This window comes from Sciurus vulgaris, assembly GCF_902686455.1.
Source record: "Sciurus vulgaris genome assembly, chromosome: 3".
NCBI classification, from domain to species: domain Eukaryota; kingdom Metazoa; phylum Chordata; class Mammalia; order Rodentia; family Sciuridae; genus Sciurus; species Sciurus vulgaris.
This window is the reverse complement of record NC_136463.1, coordinates 119,593,500-119,617,788: the sequence shown is the minus strand read 5'-3', so window position 1 is coordinate 119,617,788 and position 24,289 is coordinate 119,593,500. Positions and strand designations below refer to the sequence as shown.

The 24,289-nt window shown below is 34.0% G+C and overlaps 1 protein-coding gene across 2 annotated transcripts in view; it reads left to right on the top strand.

The window, feature by feature from the left end:
• The window catches only part of SCN3A (sodium voltage-gated channel alpha subunit 3), a 113,219-nt gene that overhangs the window by 50,794 nt on the left and 38,136 nt on the right, over positions 1–24,289 (top strand). The window contains exons 12-18 of one of the 2 annotated variants that reach the window (XM_079134399.1): positions 3,712–3,996; positions 10,191–10,538; positions 11,499–11,631; positions 12,496–12,734; positions 19,090–19,263; positions 20,204–20,560; positions 22,354–22,824. In XM_079134399.1, the coding sequence (XP_078990525.1) occupies positions 3,712–3,996; positions 10,191–10,538; positions 11,499–11,631; positions 12,496–12,734; positions 19,090–19,263; positions 20,204–20,560; positions 22,354–22,824 (2,007 nt within the window). Of the gene's footprint in view, positions 1–3,711; positions 3,997–10,190; positions 10,539–11,498; positions 11,632–12,495; positions 12,735–19,089; positions 19,264–20,203; positions 20,561–22,353; positions 22,825–24,289 lie in introns of those variants that run through there. The other variant, XM_079134400.1, reaches the window with a different exon arrangement.

Genomic DNA, 24,289 nt, shown 5'->3' with positions numbered 1-24,289 from the left:
AAATATTTAAGAACCTCATGCTTTCCAGAAAGTTCTATTCATAGTTGAACTTTTTAAAGAGTTTTATTTCATCTTACTATCAGTAAAAGGCATTTGGAAGATAGCAAAATAATTATTTAGAGAGTAAAGACTTTTCTTATTTCCAAGTTTTAAATAAATGTTATAAGAAATAATACTTATATATTGCATGTAATCATATTTTAAAGTATTAAATTATCATGTTATCATTTAAAAATACAGACAAGTTCATGTGCTTAAAAATGCTAAACAGGAAACAGTACAAAAAGAGTAGGTTTATTCTAAAATGGAGCCACTTTAATGTAAAATATGACATCAGTTAATAAGAGTATCATCTTTTTTAATTTAGAACTAAAAGTTCACTGTCGAATAGAATTTTAAAGAACCCAATTATCTATATTAAACTTTAGTCAGCAAAACTACATTAATTCTGTGTATTTAATAATCATTTATTAGATTCCAGTGACCAAATCTTGATTTGACTTAGCTTTTCCTTTAGAACATTTAAGTTGATCCCAGGAAAAATGTTTTAATATTTATTGGGATAGCACAGTAAGAAATCAATTTTAGTTCCTTATTGATAACACAGGTCACAATGACTGGTGGACAGCCAGTGTTGAAACTAGAGGAGGGAGTTAGAAGCAAAACTAGTGCTGGAGGGAAGAGGGAGCTAGAAAGACTTAGTGCACTCCTGGAATTAATCATACTGCAATGTAGTCTAAATCTTGCTCACCACCTATGACTCTTCAGTACTGACTCCCTAGCTAATGACTTCACGAAGTCTAGCATCACTTTCATTTTATTTAATATCATTGAGGGGTCCTGTGTAGTTTTAATCATTGTGGAGACATGAAAACATGACACGTATAGCTCAGGGGATTCACAAATCAAATGCAACTCTGAAAGATGGAAAAAGACCAATCCTACAAGGAAATAAATACTTCGCTGGAGATCACTGAAATTGTGTTTGGCATTTATGATCTTTAAATGCCAAACAGTGACCAACTTTAGCATATTGCATTGCAATCTACATAAATCTGACTGAAAAATATTTAGGAGTAAGCTGTAGGACAAAACTAGAAATAATGGCATTTAAGAGATCCGATATAATCAGGGGTCAAATTGAAACAGGTATACTGAATGTCTCATGGTTTTCAATGGGATTTAACTGAGTTTTACGTTTAATAAAATAGGTATTAGTTTTTTGTTTTTTGTTTTTTTTAAGGACACACAGACATGGGAAGTTTTAGAGCCTATTTCGAGCCACAGAGAAATGTAATAAGAAAATGTGCTTACCTATGGAAGTATTAAGCACTAATTTGTTATTTGTTACAAAGAGAATTCAGGAAGTTGGTTGTGAAAGAATCACTATTATTTTAAATAAGCAGGACATTGGCGGTGTTGCAGGTACACAGACACGATAGATGACAGGAAACATCTGCCTTTCAGGGGGAATCGGCAAATCTCTGGAAGTGGAACAAGTGACAGATATGAGTTGATGAGCGACAGAGAAAATGTGTTGTGTCGGAGGTTACCTTTGTTGCCTTAAAAACCTGTTTTGGTTTTTAGTTATTTGAACTGCTACTGAAAATAGATAGGGAAATGATGCCTTATGCAAAACAAATTCCAGACGTGATTTAAATGAACATGAATTTCAGGATTATGGTAAAGGAATAGCACCAACACTTCCTTTGTTTCTAGGGACAAACAAGTTGATAAATGATAGTTCTGTGTGTTGAGTGCATGTGTCTGTACAATGGAGAAAGGAGAATTAGGATCACGTTTGACTAAAATAAAGGGTACATGTTGACATTTGTTGGCTCCTTCAACAAATGGCATATATTATGCACCTCTATGGATCAAGCACTTTGTGACCATAACTTGGTAGAGACAAGTGCTTCATTTATTTACCTTGTTATACTTATGCAGTCATGTAATAAAAGATCTTCAGTATTTCTCATCTTTTGCCATGGATGATATTAGAAGTATTAGTGACAAGAGTCACAAGGAAAGTTGCCTAATGCTATGCAATTTTATAAATATCTTAATTGCAAATTAGTATTTAAATTCTAGGCATTGTCCTATATCAAGTCTTTGATCCAAGTTTTCCATGTGAATACAGCACTCAACATAAAAAAATATCCATGTTACATTTTATGTGTTGCTGAGTTCAACACATCAATTTAAAAAGCACCATATTTAGTACTACAGTTAGCTCCTCTGAGGTCACGTTAATTTTAGAGAATCCGTGGGATAGCTCTTTTACTTTCAAAACATTTTTTATTTCATTTGAGATGACATTCAGAAATAAAAACTGCTTAGGAGGATTTGTTTCTTTTCAGCAAGAAAGAAATAAAGCACAAAGTGTTTCTGAGATTGAATGAATGGGGTTTTACCTTTATCCCTTCCTAAAATGTGTTGCTATTCTATAGACCATTCTTTACAAACTGTCCTCTTTTATGAGATCTTGAAAAGTCAGGGCTCATGTGTCTCCCCACATCCCCCCTACTGCCAGTGTCTGGGAAAATTGACAATAAGTTGCTTTTGAAGCCTTTATGCAACAAAAATTTACTGAGCACCTTTTATGTCAGGTGACATACCTGGCACTGTGTATAAAAACAATGACAAAATTCCCATCTAACTTACAGTCCATGGGAAAGACAGACAAAATGGTAGATAAATTAGAGTTGTTTGTATTTAGTAATGTGAAAAATTTAACCAGTGTTTTCATAACTTAATTACTTCCACCTCTGTGGTTTTGTTTAAAAACTGGAACATAATGAGAATTCAGCTTTGATATACATCATATTGTTTCATATCCTCTCTAAGTCATGGCTGAATCATTTCCAGTCTAAACATATTCTTAATATAGAAGAAAGTACAAAACATTTGCCATGTTAACCTCAGAGCTGGCTGTGTTTCACTAGCCAGTACAGAAATTCAAGTTGCTTAGCAATGCTTACAACTGAAATGTAGCCAGAAAATATTTGAGGAAATTCTCATAATCTCTTGAAAAAACTTTCAGGCATTTACTTACTAATATGTTAATCTATAATAATAATAATTAATAACAATAATAATAAATTGTAAACATTTACATTTTAGAATAAAAAGAGATATACAATAAATTCTCTAAAATTAACATGACCCCAGAGATGTGAACTATAGTCCTAAATGTAATTCAAATAAGTGATGGGGGAAAACTAGTCAATACCTTCCCACTATTATCATCTAGAGGTAAAATGGTAGATACTATAAATGTTTTGAGTTCACAAAAAAGAAAGTCTTTTGTCTTGGATTTAAAGGACAATTACATATTGAGAAATAATCCAAATGGCAAAAATGAAATAGTGATCAGGGGAGCAACTACTACTAAGAAAGCATTTACTTTTAAAGTGTTGAAGATACAGACAACACTTTACAAGAGCAAATGTCCCCTAAACTGAAGTTGATCTCAATGGATGAACAAGGGCAAACTTTACTTGCCTTATTGTATACACTACCATATGGATTTATGCTGTTTATCACACAAGGGTCATTTTTAAGTAAAATCTCCTGGCAAAGCAAAATAAAAGGCCCAGAAGCCATTAATTTACACATAGAGTTAGTAGTCTCAAATGACAACACTTGAATCGTAGCTCACTGCCTTCCAAGTTACACATCTGAGCAATGCCTGGCTCTGTCTTAACACAGGCAGTCGCAGCTGCATCGGCAGCTTCAAGAGATTTCAGCGGAATAGGTGGCTTGGGAGAGCTCTTGGAAAGTTCTTCAGAAGCATCAAAGTTAAGCTCCAAAAGTGCCAAGGAGTGGAGGAATCGAAGGAAGAAAAGACGACAGAGGGAGCATCTCGATGGAAACAGAGAAGGAGACAGGTTTCCAAAGTCTGAATCAGAAGACAGTGTCAAAAGAAGAAGCTTTCTTTTCTCCATGGATGGAAACCGGTTGACTGGTGACAAGAAGTTCTGCTCCCCTCATCAGGTACAGATGTCTCTTGGGAACTCTGACCTGTTTTGTCACTGATTTGCCTTCTAATTGCCATATTTCATTTTGGTGCATCTTTGTCATATTTAACTTGAGTGACAGGCTTCTAACATTTAATACAGTTATTTAAATTCTTACCATAAATTCTGTAAAAGGGATTTTTAAAAATTAAACCACTAATAACTTTTAAGGTAATCCTCTTTAAACATTTTCATGATTTTGAGACCATATCTTAATCGGCTTTTTCTTTTTCTTTTTCTTTTTTTGGTACAACCTGCTTATCAGACTTTTCAGTTGGACAGTTTTGGAAACTCTTATTAGACTTTTTCATTTTGAGACCTCAGAAAACCTGATCTTTTTCATGTGTGGGTGTCTGCCTTTATCATCTGAGGCTGTGACTGTAACAGGTGCATGAATTTTGAAAAGAAATGTCTCTGGATTTTGCTTTTGCCTTTATTCTTTGATGGGAGAATTGTATTGTAGGGAGTCTCCATTACGCTAGCCTGGGGTCATGCCATGATAAATTAAAATGAAATTATGACCTAAATGCTTCTGAAGAGATGACATTGAAAACAGTCATTTTTTCCCCTTAATTTAATGCCCCCTGCACAATCCTTTAACATATTTTCAAGTCAAATAGGAAAAAAATAGTTTCAATTCTTTGTTGTTAATACATCCTATAGATTCCTTCATATAAAGAGTAAATTGTTCTATGATAAGTACAGTTAGGGCTAACTACTACTCTCTCACATAATACAAATGTAAAATATGGTATTTAATCAGTGTAACACTTTTGGGATCCAATTGAAGCCCTGTAGGGAAGTCAGTTTCTCAGACAAAATTTTTTTGAATTTAAGAGTCACCCTTAGCTATATGCAGACTATAAAAACAGCTTCTTGTGAATGGCCAGTTTTAGGCCAACTGGGGCAATTTAACAAGACCCTGTCTCAAAATTTAAAAATTTGGTAGGGTTAGGGATGTATCTCAGTGGTAGAACACTTGCTTAACATGTGTGAGACTTCCATACCCAGTAGAGGGAAAAAAATAAAAGAATCGCCCTTGATATTTTGGCATTCTTAAAACTCTTGGGAGTGATTAGGATTAGGAGCATTTTACAATATAAAATAAATGATTGATGCTATGAATGTTTGTGTTAAATTTTCAATTCCAAACTAATTATGTGACCTTGGTCAAGTCACTTGTACTTTGAAATTTTCTCACATGTCTTAGAAGGTTACAGAGTATAAAGCAATGTATGGAAATTCTATGTAACAAAGAGAAAGTCTCTTATTAAGATGGATGAGTGAATTTCAAATGAAGAAGCTAAAAAACTTGAGTTACTCAATTATAAATGTATATGCATAGTGGTAATATTTACATGAGCCAATTTATGTGCTTTTGAAAATAGTATTATTTCTCTTATCGATTAGTTTATTTAGTCAAACAACAAAAATTTATTTTTGCTTACCATGTAGCAGGAATAGTGACCCTGGATATACCTCAATGAACAAAGAATTCAACTCACTGACTTCATAGAATTTTATCCTAAAGTTTAATAAGCAATCACGAAACGAATAAGCTAAACACGATGCTAGAAGGCAATAAGTGCTATGGGAAAAGATTAAAGCAATATGATGGGAATAAGAGTAATGATTGGAAGTAAAATTTTCAATAGGGTGGTTTAGGGAGTCTACCTTGTGAAAGAGACATTTTGGCTAAGAATTAGAGGAGGAAAAGGAGGTGGCTGTCTGATGGAACAACGTTCCAAGCTGATGAAAGTGCAAGACCCTAGTGTGGCAGCACACCTGTGATGCTCAAAGAGCAGCTGAGAGGCCTGGGCTGCTGGGGCTCAGCCAGCTGATAGAGGGAGATCGAAGAGGGAAGTTAGCTGGAAGCAGGTTTTAACACTGAAAAGAGAATCAGTATTCACATATGGCATATGTACCTCCTTTTACATTTATAGGTAGGTAGGTAGGTAGATAGATAGATAGATAGATAGATAGATAGATAGATAGATAGATAGATAGATAGATAGATAGAATTTCAAAAGCAAAAGACATAACCAATTAGTATTGAATTTATAAATCCCAGTAAAGACAGGAAGAAGGCATTAACATGACTCACAGGCAGGAAAAAGTCACAAGCAATTTACAGTTCTGACTTTGTAAACAGAAAAGGACCCTCTCTGGTAGGAACAAGAATCCTTGCACAAGATGGACAGGGCATACTGTTTAAAACAAATACATCCATAAAAAATGTCAAAGCAGAGAGGCCATAAATGATGGTCACTTTATCCTCTACTAATGTAAATTTTAAGTGTCACTTTACACTTGTGTATTATTTTATTTTTAAATAAGTAATACATAGTCATGATCAAAAATGAAAAAGCATTTAAAGATGAGAGTGGAAACTAACTCTCCCCAAAGACTTTGCTATGTTGCTTGAGAATACTGAGGCATTTTATTTTAAACCAGAGGTTTTACAGTTAAAACCAAATACAGTTATTGACTTAATAGAGATAATGAAAAATATATATATTTAACTTAAAATGTTATGTAAGTATTTCCAACAAATATTCATTTCACATGTTTCTACTAGAACATCTTGAAATTTCCTCCATCTTCTTTCTTCTTGGCTTTTCCCAACCCACTTTGGGTCTAACCCTACTTGCAGGATTGTGTCATACAGCCTTAATTCTGAATTTTATTTTGCTCTTGAAAATTAAGAACAAGTTTTTACTTTCTTAGAACAGGTAAAAAAAAATTAAATCCTTGTAACTTCCTTCTTTGCAAGCCTGAGGCAGAGAGAGATGGCCTCTGTTCAGCATCAAAGCTTTTTTCTCTGAGACAGGGTTCCACAGCTGTGGGTATTCCCTTCACTCGGTTGCGTCTTCTAGTGTGTTATTTTTGGTTTATTTTCTCTGAATACTATTTTTGCTATCTTCTTTTTTGGTCTCTGTTGCCTTGAAAGCTGTGCTCACACCCATTATTATACTTTCCAAAGAGTGAATAGAAGTTTCAAATAAACTGAAAGATCTGGAACGCCTCTGAAAATACCCCAACATAAAAACATGCAAATTAAAGGCATGCACCAGATATGTTATAGATGTGAAAACATATCAAATACTCCCAACCAATATTACACAGGTGATTTTCAATTTTCAGAGAAGGTTTTATAACATAAGTGAATTAAGATAATTACATTGAACCATCCAAAGGATTAATGTAAGGGATAAGATAATATGAGTCTGTATTTCTCTAAATGTAGAGTGAGGTCCATCTGCATTTAGAATCGCCTAGAATGTGTGGTAAAAATTCACATCTCTAAATCCTATCTCCAACTGGCTTAGTCTATGTTCTGTTGCTATAATAGAATAGTTGAAGCCTGGATAATTTACAAATAAAAGAGATGTATTTTGACTCATGTTCAGGAAGCTAGGAAGTCCAAGAGCATGACTCGGACATCTGCTCAACTTCCAGTGAAGGCCTTGTGAGTTGAAGGGCAAATGGATGCATACAGAAGAGAAAAAAGGGACCCAACTCTGGTGACAGCTAACCTATTCCCACAAGAAAAGCATCAATCTAGTTATTACAGTTCTGCCCCCATAAGCCAACCACTTCCCTCTAGGTCCCATCTCCACATAGCCACATTGAAGAATTAAGGTTCCAACGCATGAATTACTTTTTATTAAAGCAGCACAGTTAACTATACATAGTAGTTGGGTTTATTTTGACGAAAGCATTCATGCAAGAAATTTGATTTCAGTTCTTATTCCCCCCAAATTTCATCTCCTACTCCCTCCCCCTGTTCTCCTTCCTCTACTCTATTGATTTTCTTTTCACTCCTTTATTTATTTATTTTTGGTAGGTACTTTCTACATATGCCTACAGATGAAATTCCCTATGATACATTTCTATATGCATATAACATGATTTTGTTAAATTCATTTAATATTTCCTCCCCTTTCCTATCCTTCCTTTCTCCCTCCCTTTTGATCTCCTTCTTCTACTGCACTGATTTTCTTTATGTATTTATGATATTCAATCCCCCCACCACCACATTTCCCTTGTTTTGCGCTAACTTTCATGTATGAGAGAAAATATTCAACCATGGATTTTCTGAATTTGGCTTATTTCACTTAGTATGATGTCCTCCATTTCCATCTGTTTACTGACAAATGCCATTATTTTATTCTTTATGACTGAGTAAAACTTCATTGTGTGTATATGCCATGTTTTCTTGATCCATTCATCTCTTGACTGGCATCAGGTCTGATTCCCTAATTTGTGGATTTGTGCTGCTACAAACATTTAAGCAATGCCTGAACTTTTGAGACACATGTTTAAATTATAGCACCTATTTTCTCAAACACACTTCCAAGAAGATGAGGTCTAAAAATATATATTTTAAACACTCAAAGAGATTCAAACATAAAGTTTCAAAACACTAGTTCTGAAGAACCAATAATATATTGATAATTTAAATTGAGTGAAGAGACTAACATATTAGTACTGTTTATTAATGGGGAGGTTTTACTCTCCCGATTGCTTTGATAAGAAGCCAGTTTCACTACTGTTTAGCATTAGGTAGACACTTCTGTAGGAACTGAGTATCACAGAGACATAGCCTCAGGTTAGACATGCTAAAAGCTACTGGTTCCTGTGGAGCATTTAACCAAATCCAAAGAAATAGAGCACTTTGTGGTGAATAATATCTCTCAAGAATATCACTGGGTTAGAGAGCAATAAAATTATTCTTCTGCTTTGGAGTCTGGGAAAAGCCATAAAAAATAAAGCTAAAAATGGGACCTAAGAATATCAGCCTGGCCTAATTAGGCAGAGAGACCAAAAATAATCTGATAGAGTCTTCTTTTCCTATGTTTTTCCACTAAAAGTATTTTAAGTGCTTCTACACTGAAGAAAGGAAATGTGGAAGAAAGTTTGCTGCTGGCATACGCATATGTGTGCATACATCTGTGTGAGTGTGTAGGTACATAGCCCGACTGCGAAAAGAAGTAGGAAAGGGGATGGGAGACCAAGCAGAGGGAGCAAAGAGGAATGTCAGCATTAATAGGGAAGTAAACAAATAATCTGTACAACAAATATAGATGTTTTTGAAAACTGTCACCAAGAATACAATAAACACAGTTATTTGATGCTGCTAGTTTCAAATTCACTCAAAAAGTTAAAGAAAGAACATTAAGCTAAATCCTCATTTTCTGGTATTAGAAAATTAATTACTTGATTTATTTATGAATATCAGTAATAAAAACATTTTTATGGGCTGGGGATGTAGTTCAGTGGCAGTATTCTTGCATAACCTGTGTGAGACCATGGGTTTCATCTCCAAGACTAAAAAAAAAAATCACTTCTAATCAACTAGTTCTTTTCATTATAATTAAATTATTAAAGTGAAGTCAGAGGCAGAGGACTAAGCTATATTCTACATCACCCTATCACCCTTTTTGGTAAAGTCATGTTACATGTCTTATTTCTTTAAGCTGGTGTTAAATTTTAAATAAGAATAGTAATGCATGTAATAGTTTAGAAAATCCTCTCAACTGTGTTTGGTATGACATTTAGTCTCTCAAATAAAGTGAATTGTTGGTTGCCATTTGAGAAACTTAGGAAACTTAGAAGACAGCATTTAGGTAAAGTTTTGTGACTTATTCCTATGTGGATAGAATCAGATCCACAGATCTTGAGTTTAGAATCCAGAAAAGAGAGTGGAAAGATAATGGTATTTTTTCAATACTATAATTATCAAAACATAAAATGAATGATACAAGTAGTTAAAATTCAAACCAACAATCTCCTTTGAGCCAAAACCTATTTTCCAAGTTACAAACCCTTCAGATCATAGTACTACTTGTACCCAAAAAAGAATAATTTATCCTCTCCAGCATCTGAACCCTTACCTATTGTAGCATGGTTACATAATCTCTCATTCTAGAGTGAAGTTGTGTACTTGGTAAATTGCAAATCAGGATTCTTAGCCAGAACAACACTTATATTTTCTTATGGTCATTAATAAAAATATCAAATCACATGTTCCCTGTAAGCCTGGTTGCCTATATTTAAGAGCACGATTACTCCAACACATAAACAAATCATTTCTACAATATTTATTAAATAACTGTGTCCTACCCCACCCCTTGCTCCCATTTCCTTTCTTTCTTGCTTTCTCCTCAGTCTCTGTTGAGTATCCGTGGCTCCCTGTTTTCCCCAAGACGAAATAGCAAAACTAGCATTTTCAGCTTCAGAGGTCGGGCAAAGGATGTTGGATCTGAAAATGACTTTGCTGACGATGAGCACAGCACATTTGAAGACAGCGAGAGCAGGAGAGACTCACTGTTTGTGCCTCACAGACATGGAGAACGACGCAACAGTAACGTTAGTCAGGCCAGTATGTCATCCAGGATGGTGCCAGGGCTTCCAGCAAATGGGAAGATGCACAGCACTGTGGATTGCAATGGTGTGGTTTCCTTGGTGGGTGGACCATCAGCTCTAACGTCACCTACTGGACAACTTCAGCCAGAGGTGATAATAGATAAACTAGCTGCTACTGACATCATACATCAATTCAAAATGATCAAGGCCTGGGCAGTTTAGCCTATTTCCCCAAAATGAAAGTACTTTAAAATAATACATGAATGGAAAACAATAGAATCTTGAGAACAAATTGAATTATATGCAACCATTACCTTTCAAATGCTTTAGGTTAAAAGAACTTAATTTTTAGAGTCTGGAATGAAATCCATACCTACAAATTCAGTAGACCTCCCAACACAAAATAATAAGCACTTTGATAATCAAATCTATTATAGACATAGATTAGATACTTTCACCCAAAATTATAAAATGAGCTATTTATTTGTATTCTGAAAATTTCTTATTCTAAAAATAATTAAATATTATATGACCAATATATTGATAACGAGCAGTTTTCATACAACTGGTCAATATTATAGTGCAATTTAAAGTGACTCCAAAATAACATGTGTTAATTTCTTGTAGGATGGCATATAGAAATAATTGAAGAAATCTCAGGAAAGCACACACATTTCATTGTACATCTGTGTTTGTGCATGGAAAAGAATTGGCCCATATATGTTGATGTTGTCAATATAACCTCAGAGAAAATAATTCAGCCTTGAGACTATATAAGCATAGTATTGATCTTGGGGGAATATTGATCTGACTGCTAATCATTGCTATAAGCTGAAATAATTTGTATTGAAATAGTATTTTAGCATGCTTATAAAAATTTTCCCTGAAAACTCTGACATGTTAATTCAAATATTTTGTCACATAGTTGCCTTATATAATTTCATCCAACTGGGTATCATCTGTAATATTTTCTTCAAAGAAGTGTTTATAATATAATAATAAATTCAATATTTTGAAATTGCATGCAGCATGATTTTCCAAAGAAGCGCTATGTGTTCTTGTATTATCTTTTTAAAAGGGTGGTTTGAGCCATCAGTATTTGGTTTGCAGGGCACCACCACTGAAACGGAAGTCAGAAAGAGAAGACTAAGTTCTTACCAGATTTCAATGGAAATGCTGGAGGATTCCTCTGGAAGGCAAAGAGCCATGAGCATAGCCAGCATCCTGACCAACACAATGGAGGGTAAGAAACAAAATCAAAACATTCCAAGAAGAACCCTAAAAAATTTGTCTCTTGCATGTTCCACATACACAGCAAGCATGATATTCCTCCAAAGGATGGCTGACATGAACGCTTGTTGGTTTTAACACAAAGGAACGGTCAGCGACTACTACTCACTTTAAACAAGGCCCTACTTCTTGAAATTTGGAGCAAGTTACATAAGTACTGTACTTTTGTAAATCAATCTTATAGATAAATTATGACATATAGCTTTTTGAGAAAATATCAATTGCATTTCATATTTGTCATGTTAGCATTTTGAATATCCAAACAGTCCCATAATAATTTTGTAGCAGACTTCATTCATTAAAATTACCAGTAATTTGTTTATGCATGAAGATAGAATTCTAAAATATATGAATAAATGGTGGTGTACATTTGGCTCTGAATCTATAGTAAGAAGAAAGACATGTTCTCATTGTGTACAAGGTCAACATTCATGTGAGGAGAATCAGAGGAAACAATAGTTCACACACATTAATGAGGATCCTAGATTTAGACAATGTTCTTTAAAAGGCACTTTTACAAGAAACAATAATCTTTTGCTAAATTTAATATTGCTGTTATGCTTATTTTGATAAAGAAAATACAGAATTTTCTCTTCAATCAGTTATTTTGGAAAAAAAGATCAAATTCAAGGTGTTTATTTTTTGTGTTTAAAAGAGAAAGTCTAACTATTTAATAGGACCATCTTCACAAGTTTATTAAGCTAATATGAACTTCTACTCCCAAGTAAGCATCAGTTTTGTCAGACAATATGTAATCTATTAGTAACAATAATTCATTTTTATTATTATTTACTACTCTTCTTTGTTATCTCCCTAGAACTTGAAGAGTCTAGACAGAAATGTCCACCGTGCTGGTATAGATTTGCCAATGTGTTCTTAATCTGGGATTGCTGTGATGCCTGGTTAAAAGTAAAGCATCTTGTGAATTTAATTGTCATGGATCCATTTGTTGATCTTGCCATCACTATTTGCATTGTCTTAAATACCCTCTTTATGGCCATGGAACACTACCCTATGACTGATCAATTCAGTAGTGTATTGACCGTAGGAAACCTGGTAAGTTCATTTAAAATTTACTTATTTCCTTTGGAGGGATGGGAGAGATAGACAAAGGGGGGTGAAGGGACATATGTGCTGTGTAGAACCCCCCAAATTATATCCCCTTTCTTCATAGGAAGAAACAGGTAAAGGAATGTTACAGAGAATCTCAGAGATACAATCTAAAATTTGTCCACTGTCAATGCTGATTGTTGAGGCTAATGTTGGTACAGATTGATCATGGTGTCTAACAGTTATAAACTCCTCACAGTCTTTAGAGTATTTTTTCACTGAAAATGTTTATCCAGAAAAATCATGGGATCCTGGTTATCAGTCCAAAAGGCGATAGCATTCACATACACAGCCTTTAAAGAAATCATGTCCATTGGAGGAATGACCAAGGATTGGATTTCTTTTAAATGAGGGAAGGGGCATAATTGTTTCAAATTAAACTATCTAATGAATTGCTTAAGTGACAATTGTGGAAGAAATTAGTTGGCAAAAATGCATTTGTAATTTAGCCATAATTTGGATCCAAATTACTTGAGCATACATCTTTGCTTGTGCTGATGTACATTTCCTCCTAAATTTACATGCAAAAAAAATTCTTGAAATGGATATACAAGTATGCCTACTGTAACCCCTCTGTGTTAGGCAGTTTGCTTAGTTTGAACCGTCAAAATACCATATGCCTTTTCCTAATAAAAATGACTCTTGTTTATAATTGAACACTCTGATTTTAGCACTTAAGACTGCATCTTAAGAAAAGCTAATAACCAAATTGATATGTGATTTTGTTTATTTTACTTCAATGTACTTTTAGTGCCTAACACCTGGAAATGTTTCAGATAAAGATATGTGTGATAAGCAATTCCCTTTATAGTTTCTGGCAAGTATTTTATACCTGGAGTACACTGTTACCTTGCAAATTGATGGGGTCATGAATGGTGATGGATGCTATTCAGTCTGTTAAGCCCTAAGGTGATAGTATAATTCTTTCTGATCCAAGGGATCTGATCAGAGTTTTGAGGTTCAGGAACTTCCAATTGTGATTATACAGGGTGCTTTTAGAAACATTCTCTTATGCCTGAAGAAGATGTCCAAAGAAAATAACTTATTATTCATATCAATTTTGCATTGGAAATCTCCATCTTCTTTTTAACAGAAAGTCCCTAATGAGGATAGCACCTCCAAAGCAGCACGGTCCTAAGGCTCTTAATAACTGTGGGCTTTTTGAAAATTATTTAATATCTCTGAGCCTAAGGTCTCTTAATCAATTATAAAAAAAAAAACTTATTTCATTGATTTTAAGTAAAATATCTAATCCATAAAAGTGTAAGTTTCTTTCCTCTGATTCCACCTCTCTCCTACCATCTTTTCCCTACTGGTTTCAACACAATGGTATGATGTCTCGTCCAGTGAGTACAATGAAGACTCGGCTCTCAGATGGAGTTTCAAGGTCTTTATTTGTATGGGAGAGCTTCTGAGCCGAGTGCCTGGTTCTTCTTCCTCCACTGCCACCGTCGTCGTCGTCTTCTTCTCGCCATGCAGCTCTCTCTCTTTCTTCTCTCGTTGCGCAGCTGCTGCCCCCTCTTCTTCTTCTTCTCTCGTGGCGCAGCTGCTGCCCCTCTCCACCTCGAAAAGTACACAGCTTTATGGGATATAACAGCCAATCACCTAACGGGTCAGGCATTTGGCTCCTGGAGACTCAATGGTGGGTAATGAGGACATGTACTGATCACGAGCTAAGCACGGAGGCGGAGGAGATCAGTCAGCCAATAGAAAGCACTTCCTTAAATTTGTTTTTCTTTGCGGTTGGGATTCTTGGCACCATCTTAGGGCAAGGCCAGCTACCACTGCGGGCCCTACAGGGCAGCAGCCTCCAGCAGTATGACATAGAGTGGACATATATAATCAAAATCTTCCTTTTTACCAATTCAACCCAACTTGGAGGGGTGGGGAGACTGACTCACAGAATGGAAAGAAAAGGTGAATCACCTTTATAAAGGGGCTTTTGCAGTTGGACTTCAGGAACAGCTTCACTCAAGTTCTTGGATATAGCCCAAACACCAACTGTGTTCAGCTCCAAGCTCACAGGTTTTACATCTTATAGCTTCTGCACTGGAAAAAAGATTAGATCTCTTTTTCAGTTCCAATTCAATGACCTTCATGATAGAAGTGTGTTGGTCATAGTTTGGTAACTGCCCACCTCTGCTTCATCTGCCTTTGCAGAATATGAAAGCATGGCAGCCCTGAGGAAGTGGAGGAAGAATACCCAACAGACTGGGTGAAAGGAATTCTGGGCAGACAATTGCATAAATCTGTATCTTAATAAGTCACTTCAACTTTTCTGCACTATTAGATTCAGGAGAACACCTGCCATGTTCTCCATCTTTTTAGCATCTGTGATGCTGAGGGTTTTTTCTGATTATTTTAATTTCTCAATCTTTCCAGTAACTCCACCCCTGCCTCTTTTGTCTTTTGTCTGTTTTTGAGCTTTTCTTCTGATGTCTACTAAAGTATGCTTTTCACTCAACAATTCTAGGAATTATCTACTCTAGTGGTATAACTTTTGTTCAAGTCCTTTATTTATGACTGTTTATATATCATAGCTGAAGGATTGCTTTAGATGCAGTCAGGGCACATCTGGAAGGTCATCTTTCCCCTGGCTTATTAAGAAGGACTGTCAACTTCACTTCAATTTTATATTACCTAAACTAGTGACCTTCTGGCTCCAAAGGTAGGGATATTATACTATGGCTTACTTTTCCTTTATTTCTTATATAAACTTGATATAAAACCCGATTACTTTTTTCTTTCAAAGTATGACTTTTTAATTGTAAAACTACTAGTAAAATAATATTTCTGGTATTAATATCCATTGTTGCCTGAACAGCCAAAACAGCCCCATCAGAAGAGCCTTATCTACCCATCTCTGAGAGCTACGCCACACAAATACCACACAAATGTTTATATATTTACATGTAACAAAATATTTCTGTACATTGTTCTCTGCATTCATATTTGGAATGTTCTCACTCATCTCATCTCAATTCTTCATATTCTTTAAGGTCCAACTTGAGCCACATCTCCTCTAACATGACTATTAGTCCCTATGAACATTCTTTTCTTAACTCCTAATACTCTCGTATTAAAGCATGGTTGAATTTTATACCTTGAGTTTGGATTTTCAAACCTCTTATATATTACTCAATGGCAGAAGTCATGATACAGTTTTCTTTGTATCTCCCTCTGTGCTCACAAAGTGGTCACTTGATAAAGAACCCACTGGTTGTTTCTATCCCAAAAGGGCAGCCTGGGGTAGCATATTTTTGGGAAAGAACACAAGGTCTTGAGCCAGGTGAAATTGGGTTTGAACATAGTAGCCCATGCTTACTAAAAATATGGGCTCTGGAAAAGAGTCACAAACAATCTGAGTCTTTGTTTTCAATTATTGAAATGGATGTACTAATACCCATCTCTGAGTGCTGTTGTGAAGGTCGAATGAGGTAATGTGAAAATACCTAACTCTGTGCCTGGCATGTAGCATGTGCTTATTAAACAGCTTCCTTCCTCTTATATATGCTATTAACCTCTTGAACCTTTCTTTGACATACTGATGGAAAATATTTCTGCTCTAGCTCTTGTGTTTTTCCCAGAATATTGGTCAGTTAGGGAAACTGAATAGGTGAAGAATATTTTGGAAATTTGTCAAAATAAAGCAGGAAATTGAGGTTTTATGGACTTCCAATAAAACTTCCATAAAACTTTATGGACAATAAAACTTCCAATTGGATAGGATAAATAGATGTTGGATTTTAGGGTGACCAAGTGGAAAAACACTAAACTAAAGCACAAAATCTGCATCCTAGTCCAAGAGTTAATGCTAGTTATCTGTGTGGTCCTGAACAGGTCACTATATCCTTGAGTGTGTTTTCTTAAAACACATAAGTAATGACTGTGTTGGACTAGGGGACTTCATTTCCTCTCACTTCTAAAATTCCATGACTTTATGGTGGTGACCTAAGTAATGAGGTAGTAGAGTGGAACAGGGAACTGATGACTAGTAGATTGTTGGTAATAGAACCATCATTAAATTCAGGTTAGTGTTGAGGACACAGGCTCATAAACATGGAGAAGATACATGTCAGGGAATAGACTTGAGTAATCTAACTATGAGGATAAGAAAATTTGTAACCTGTATATATTGCTGTGATCTGAAACCTTATTGTAATTAATAATAACATATCAATAAATCATAGCTTAATTTTCAAAGTAATTTGACTATAATTTAAATCTTATTTGATATCCATAACAATCTTTATAATATTTACACATATGAAAAATAATATATATTTTATATAGAGAGAAAAAGTTGGAAAGTATTTCGTGTACACTTACAAACTATATTATACAGTTTAGGTGATTGTATGATAGCTTTTGTGGAGAGTTTCTAGTTTGCCCATTCAAATATATTTGAACTTCTATGGACTAGCTTATTGTTGCTCCAGTGAATTCATACTGACTTACAGATGAAGACATAAAGGTTTTGGTTGAAGCAATAACAAAAGAATAGAAAAGAGTTGGGAACCCTTTAGTCTTAAAATAAAGTTCCCCTTTTTGTATCCTATTCTTGCAGTACATAAAAATTCAATCAGTTCTCTGCTGATTGGGGTGATCAGATTTGAGTATCTGGAGACATCAAATTTCCACTGAGTTTCTCTAAGAAAACTGTGTTTTTCTGGGACTTCATGTTTTTTGGTTTCAGTCATTTTAAAACTCATCCTTGCTCAGTTCCTCTAAAAGAAAGAGTCCACCAGTCATAATAGGTTAGATAACCTCTTCGTCATAAAAAACTTCCCAGCTAACCTGACAATACTAAATTTAGACAAAAATGTATCAGAAACAACAACCCCAATGATTTGGAGGACTAAACTGAAAGCATTCAGATCGATCTAGGTTTGATTTTGAATTGCAAATTGTAATTACAATATTTTTAAAGAGAAGTTGCATGGTAGGATTATGTTTTGGATGAAAGAGAATGAATTTACAGTTTAGGTTTTTAAATGCAGGAGAATTAGTCATTTCAGAAGACCTGAGAAGAAAACCTCATGATTTTCTGTAGGAAGAGATATTTGAAGATCATTAAAATAGAGACTATCTAGCTCACTTTAATGCATTTCTGTCACTAGGGTGCCTTGTTCAAATAGTAGCTACTTCTGAAACTTTTATGTGAGAAATCAAATTTGTGTAAGTTAGAACTTAAATTCACAAGGGAAACTCACTATCAGAAAAAAAAATCCCATAGTAAGTTATTCTCATTCATAAAATGACTAACAGCAGTTAAGCTGTTTTTGGGATGGCCATTTCCCTTAGATCTTGCTAGGATTAGGAAAATGTGATGTTAGCTATATTTATACTTTTATAAGAGTGAGTCAAGATTTTTTTTTTAATTAATGCAATATTTTAGAGCCTTAATACTGTTTTAGAGCCTTAATACTGTTTTCACAGAATTCCTTCAAAATCTGATTTACTTTGTACACTTGACTTTGTGATCATAAAATGCAACCTTAACTTACAGAGAATTAAGAGAAGTGTTTTAAAAGACTTCTTGCAAGACTAATTCCATAACTCTTCATGTCCTTGTGCTTCTTCACCTATGGTTTTAAGTTAAAAAGCAAACATCGACTTTGTTTCATTGTTTTTCTTTCTATTATCAAATATACATTTTTATCTAGCCACTCAAATAATTTATTGATCTTAATTTTAGGCATATGCATACCTAGTATGTACTCCTGCTGATTTCAATTAAATCTCCAGTTCTATGCTCTATTAATTCGTTAACCTTAATTCTGAGACACACATCAAAGATTATTATTATAAAATATTTATGGTAAATATACTCTTGTTTCTGGAATGTTTATAAAATCATAGAAATAAAACGCTGTCTTTTAAAGAAAAACACAAAATCTAGAACAAGATATATATATATTAACTAATTTTTATTAACTTCCAATAACATGCAGATTTATTCCTGATACAAAATTATTACCCCAAACCCCAAATATATTTGCATGTAGAAGTATAGTGTACCAAAAGGGTAATAATTCAGTAGCTCTTATTCAGTATCAAATTTAAAATGTGAATGGTGAAATGTTTTAACATCTATATATTTCCTGGAAATCCAGTGGATTTGTTAACTTAGCCAAACCCACTTAACAAATTACTACCTTGCGGGAGAAAATGTTAAACTTGAATTGATGCTAAATTTAAAATTTAAATAATTTTTACTCACTAACATTCTTCTTCATAAAATCCTGAAGCACCAGTGATTTTCAGTGCCATTCAAATGCTGCTCTTTATTTTACTTTAGGTCTTCACTGGGATCTTCACAGCAGAAATGGTTCTCAAGATCATTGCCATGGATCCCTACTATTATTTCCAAGAGGGCTGGAATATCTTTGATGGAATTATCGTCAGCCTGAGTTTAATGGAGCTGGGTCTGGCAAATGTGGAGGGATTGTCTGTACTTCGATCCTTCAGACTGGTACCTGCGTACACTACGTTTACACCGTATCTCCCATTTGAATAACATATTATGAAATGTGTATTTACAACTTACTTCACCTTTTATAATGGTGCTATAATTTACATCAATATGCGATATCCTAAGAAAATACATAAGTATTCTCTTTCAAGCCAAGAATAATCTATTTTAAAAGAAAAATAAAAATGGTTGAAACATTTCATAATGATGATATATAAAGAACACTTCAAAAGCATATATTGTGTTTTTTAAAATTATGTTTTAAATTCATAGTTCATTTTTTTTTTTTTGCATCACAGTATGTAAAGAAATTCAAATAAAAATTTGGGGCCTGAATTAATCTTAGATTTTTATCAACTCTATGGCATTAGTAGGTATATCTTTTGAACAAGATTTAGAAAAATATTTGATGCCTTCAGCATTTTAAATAGTATAAAAGACTTTTCTGAATTATAGAAAACAAATTAGATTAAAAATATGTAAGTTTTTATTATAAATTAAGTATATATGTACCATTTTTCAAATTGAAAGGAAGACTATTTTTTCATTAATTTATTTCACTTTTATCTTATAATGGTCTATGAAGAATACATAATTAATGGTTTTGATATTTCTTTTAAGTTTCTAAAATAGAGTCTGAATGTGACATTAGTTGATAAATTTTAAAATGTCTCCAATCAAAGTAGCAATTTATTTTCATGGGGGTATTTTTTGATAAATCAGAAATGAGTCTTAAAAATTTTTGTTTTTAAATAATACAACCTTATTTACAATTCTAATACTATTGAGACTATTTTTTCTGGATTTGAAGTTGAATTCATTTAGTATGTTTTAAGTTTCTTCATCAGGTGTGGGTTTACAATGTGACATAAAACGCGATGTCTAACTTCCAAAATTACTTTGCTATTACCACTAAGAATATCTTTCCATTTGATTACAGCTTCGAGTTTTCAAACTGGCAAAATCCTGGCCCACACTGAATATGTTAATAAAGATCATTGGCAATTCTGTGGGGGCGCTGGGAAACCTCACCTTGGTGTTGGCCATCATCGTCTTCATTTTTGCCGTGGTTGGCATGCAGCTCTTTGGTAAGAGCTACAAAGAATGTGTCTGCAAGATCAATGAAGACTGCACGCTCCCACGCTGGCACATGAATGACTTCTTCCACTCCTTCCTGATCGTGTTCCGCGTGCTGTGTGGAGAGTGGATAGAGACCATGTGGGATTGTATGGAGGTCGCTGGCCAAACCATGTGCCTTATTGTTTTCATGTTGGTCATGGTCATTGGGAACCTTGTGGTATGTATCTGTTGCACATGCTCATCATTAACAAAAATATTAGATAGTAGATAAAGGAGGCCAGAGCGGCAAATGTGATTTTCTGGTAAATGGCTTAGTCTCAAGTCACCGTACTGGCCCTCTGAGAATGGCAAGTTACTTAACTTCCCCAAGGCTCTGGATCCCTATCTATGACACTGAAATAACAAAACTGAAATCACATGATTGATGTGAGAATTAAATGAGGACTACCTAATGAAAGCTCAGAGATCATAAATACCAATTTTGTTTTTTCTTCTCCTTCACATATGCATTTTTATTATTAAGACTAATATTATCCTAATGTTATTTTGATAAAACAATCTCTGCTGTACCTTAAAATATAATTATATATTCTATATTGAAGTTTCTTTTTCCATGTCTATAGTTCATACTGTTTGCCTACTCAGGGAATAGGTTCATACTAGCAAATTCTGAAGGCAAATTCAGTGAAATAGAGCATTATATTTCAGCTGTGGAGTATAGTTATCCAAAAAATTTACCAGAGTACTAAATATGTTCTTCCCTAAATTTGCTTTAATAAAGGAAAATAAATTATTGCCATTTGATTTATCATTTGATTTATTCATATGTATGGACACTGGCCATATTTAAAACACTTTTAGCAATGACTTAAAAGCATTAATGTGAAAGTGCAATTTGTAAGTGTGTGTGTGTGTGTGTGTGTGTTTTAGTGCTTAAATTTCTCAGTCTTGTGTAGACAAAGTTTTTCTTTGCAGAATCCTATTAGGTCTTCCCTTTAAGGACACATTTCAAATAAAATTATTCAATACTAGTGAAATACCCATGAGCATGAAAAAAATTTTCTCCAGAATAGTAAATTAGAAATCTTTAGATTCTCAAAAATATCTGATCCAGATAAAAGGAAATGAGCTAGGATTCTTGCTTTGCACTTGTCTTTCTATGATGTAACATATGCTGGAACTCAATAATTACATTTCAAGTTAAAAATACTCCTATAAATAAATTTCCTTTTACATAAGAAATTAGGAATTACTCCTGTATTGCTATAGTTTATCAGTTAATTGGGTAATTTTTCCATGTATCCTGATGACACTCTGAGAATTAATATTTCCTCATATTTTCTCAACCAAAAAAGAGGAATGAAAAAGTAATTTACATTATATGGGTCTAGTCTAAACCTTGGAATAATTTTAGAGTTTTCTCCATCTGTTGAGCTATTTGAACATATAAATTTCAAAGTATGTTTGATGGGAAATGTGTTGAGCCTTACATAATTTGCATTTAGAAATTTCTACTGTTACAAAAGTCTGTGACCATTGAACCAAAGGAATTTGTATTTCAAGTATATGGTTTGTGTAAAGATCAGAAGGTTATTAAATAAATAAGTTTATTATTTATATACATGAGGCTAAACATTGCTTAGACAAACTGGTAAGATGAAGTAAAATGATTAAAATCGAAGTATTTTTTCTTATTGGCAAAATCCTTAAACATGGGGTTTTGACTTCTCACTGAAAAGTCTAAGTAGATACAATTTAAGTCTTAGATCTCCTTTCCTAGTGTGCTCAGTGAGAAGGAAGAGGTGCCTGTTTTATCATTTTGCCTTTACAGCAGGTAGAAGATATCTGGTCCTTTAAATAGTGTGTGCTTTCCACATGGTGTCTGAAATATAATAAGCATTCAAGAAGCATTTGTTAAAATAATTTTAGCCAAGATCTGAGTTCCCTGTTTAGCCTGTTATTTTTATATACTTCAATACTAATAGAACTTTTTACCTTCTTTTCTTTTAGGTTCTGAACCTCTTTCTGGCCTTATTGTTGAGTTCTTTCAGCTCAGACAACCTTGCTGCTACTGATGATGATAATGAAATGAACAATCTCCAGATTGCAGTAGGAAGGATGCAAAAGGGAATTGATTATGTGAAAAATAAGATTCGGGAATGTTTTCGAAAAGCTTTCTTTAGAAAGCCAAAAGTCATAGAAATCCATGAGGGCAACAAAATAGACAGCTGCATGTCCAATAACACGGGAATTGAAATAAGCAAAGAGCTTAATTATCTTAAAGATGGAAATGGAACCACCAGTGGTGTAGGTACCGGAAGCAGTGTCGAAAAATATGTAATCGATGAAAATGATTATATGTCATTCATAAACAACCCCAGCCTCACTGTAACAGTGCCAATTGCTGTTGGAGAGTCTGACTTTGAAAACTTAAATACTGAAGAGTTTAGCAGCGAGTCAGAACTAGAAGAAAGCAAAGAGGTAAGAATGCTCATAAATTTGGATTGCATTTCTTGTAAGAACCATACAGTATGGTTCTTCAGTATTTTTATCATGTTTATGTGCATTATTAAAAAGTAATATTGAAGTTGGCTTGTGTTCAGTGGTAGAGTGCATGCTTAGTGTGAGTGAGGTTCCGAGCTCAAAAAAAGTAATATTGAAATCATATGGTAATGGAAAATCACAAGAAATTGGGAAGTCAATAGAAATTTCAACTTTCCAGAGGAAATCGCCATTCTGAACAATCAGTGTGGTCACTTTCTCATTAGTTGGAAAGTTTGGTTAAAAATTTAGCCTTGTAAAAACAGAGTACTGTTTAATAAAGTCAACTCTATACTACATTATGCTCTTGCAAAAAAATGTTTTTTATAATTATACCAGTGTCATCTCCTTCCTCTCTATATTAGGATTTTTCATGATTCTTAATGTAAAAGTATTGTGTATTTTTGTTCACTTCTTTACTCACTTTGATAGAGTGCTTTATTTATGAAAGTATTAGATTTACTAGGAAAGTTCAAGTAGTACTTGTTTTATTTGCCCAAAGATAAGCACATTTGCACAACAAAGTCTTCCAGATTAACTTAAAAATACTAAGAACTTCTTAGAAAAGTGTCACTTGAGGATTACAGTTAAACTGTAGATAGAAAAATCTGCTGTTCTTGTCATTACTAGTTAGAAAGGAAGGAAGGAAGGAGGGAAGGAAGGAGGGAGAAAAAGGAAGGGAAAATATGCAAACTTCAATGGTTAGAATTCACAGGGTCTCATGATAATAACTTAATGGTATTAAATCTTCAATTCTGTGCTGTGAAGAACAAGATTAGATTTTTTACTATTATTTATTTATGATCTTCTTAAATACCACTTGGAAGCGAATCTAGCACAGATGGAGTTGTAAAAGGCATGTTTCAGCTTGAGGGTATAATGTTCACACCATGGGAATCAGACCAATGATGTCTGATTTTGTGAGCATATTTTGAAACTTTCTTTGTAAAAATAAGTATATCAACATATATGATCTGAATTCCTTATAAAAAGTAACTGACAATGCTACAACTCATAACTTTCTGATTTTTTACAAGCACTTCAGAGCTGCTAAAATATAATAGTAAATGTTTAAATATTTTGAAAAAGGTAAAAGTACATACAAAATGAGATAGCAATGTTCTTTCTCTGAATTTCACTTCGTCTGCTTGATGAGTTCACTTCTAATTTATATTGCTCATTCTGGTAAACTAAGAATTTATTTCTAATTTTATTTTCCATCACCTGATGTAGATTTCTTTAAGAAGAAACACCAATTAATTAACAAGTATTTATTCACCACTTTTTGTGAATTTGCAGTCTATTGGATAATAGGGGTAAGGAAGAGTTAAAGAAGAGCTTTATAGTTCTTCAGGGAAATCTTAATATCTTTGAGTGAGTTAAAACTTTTCACAAAATTATTGAA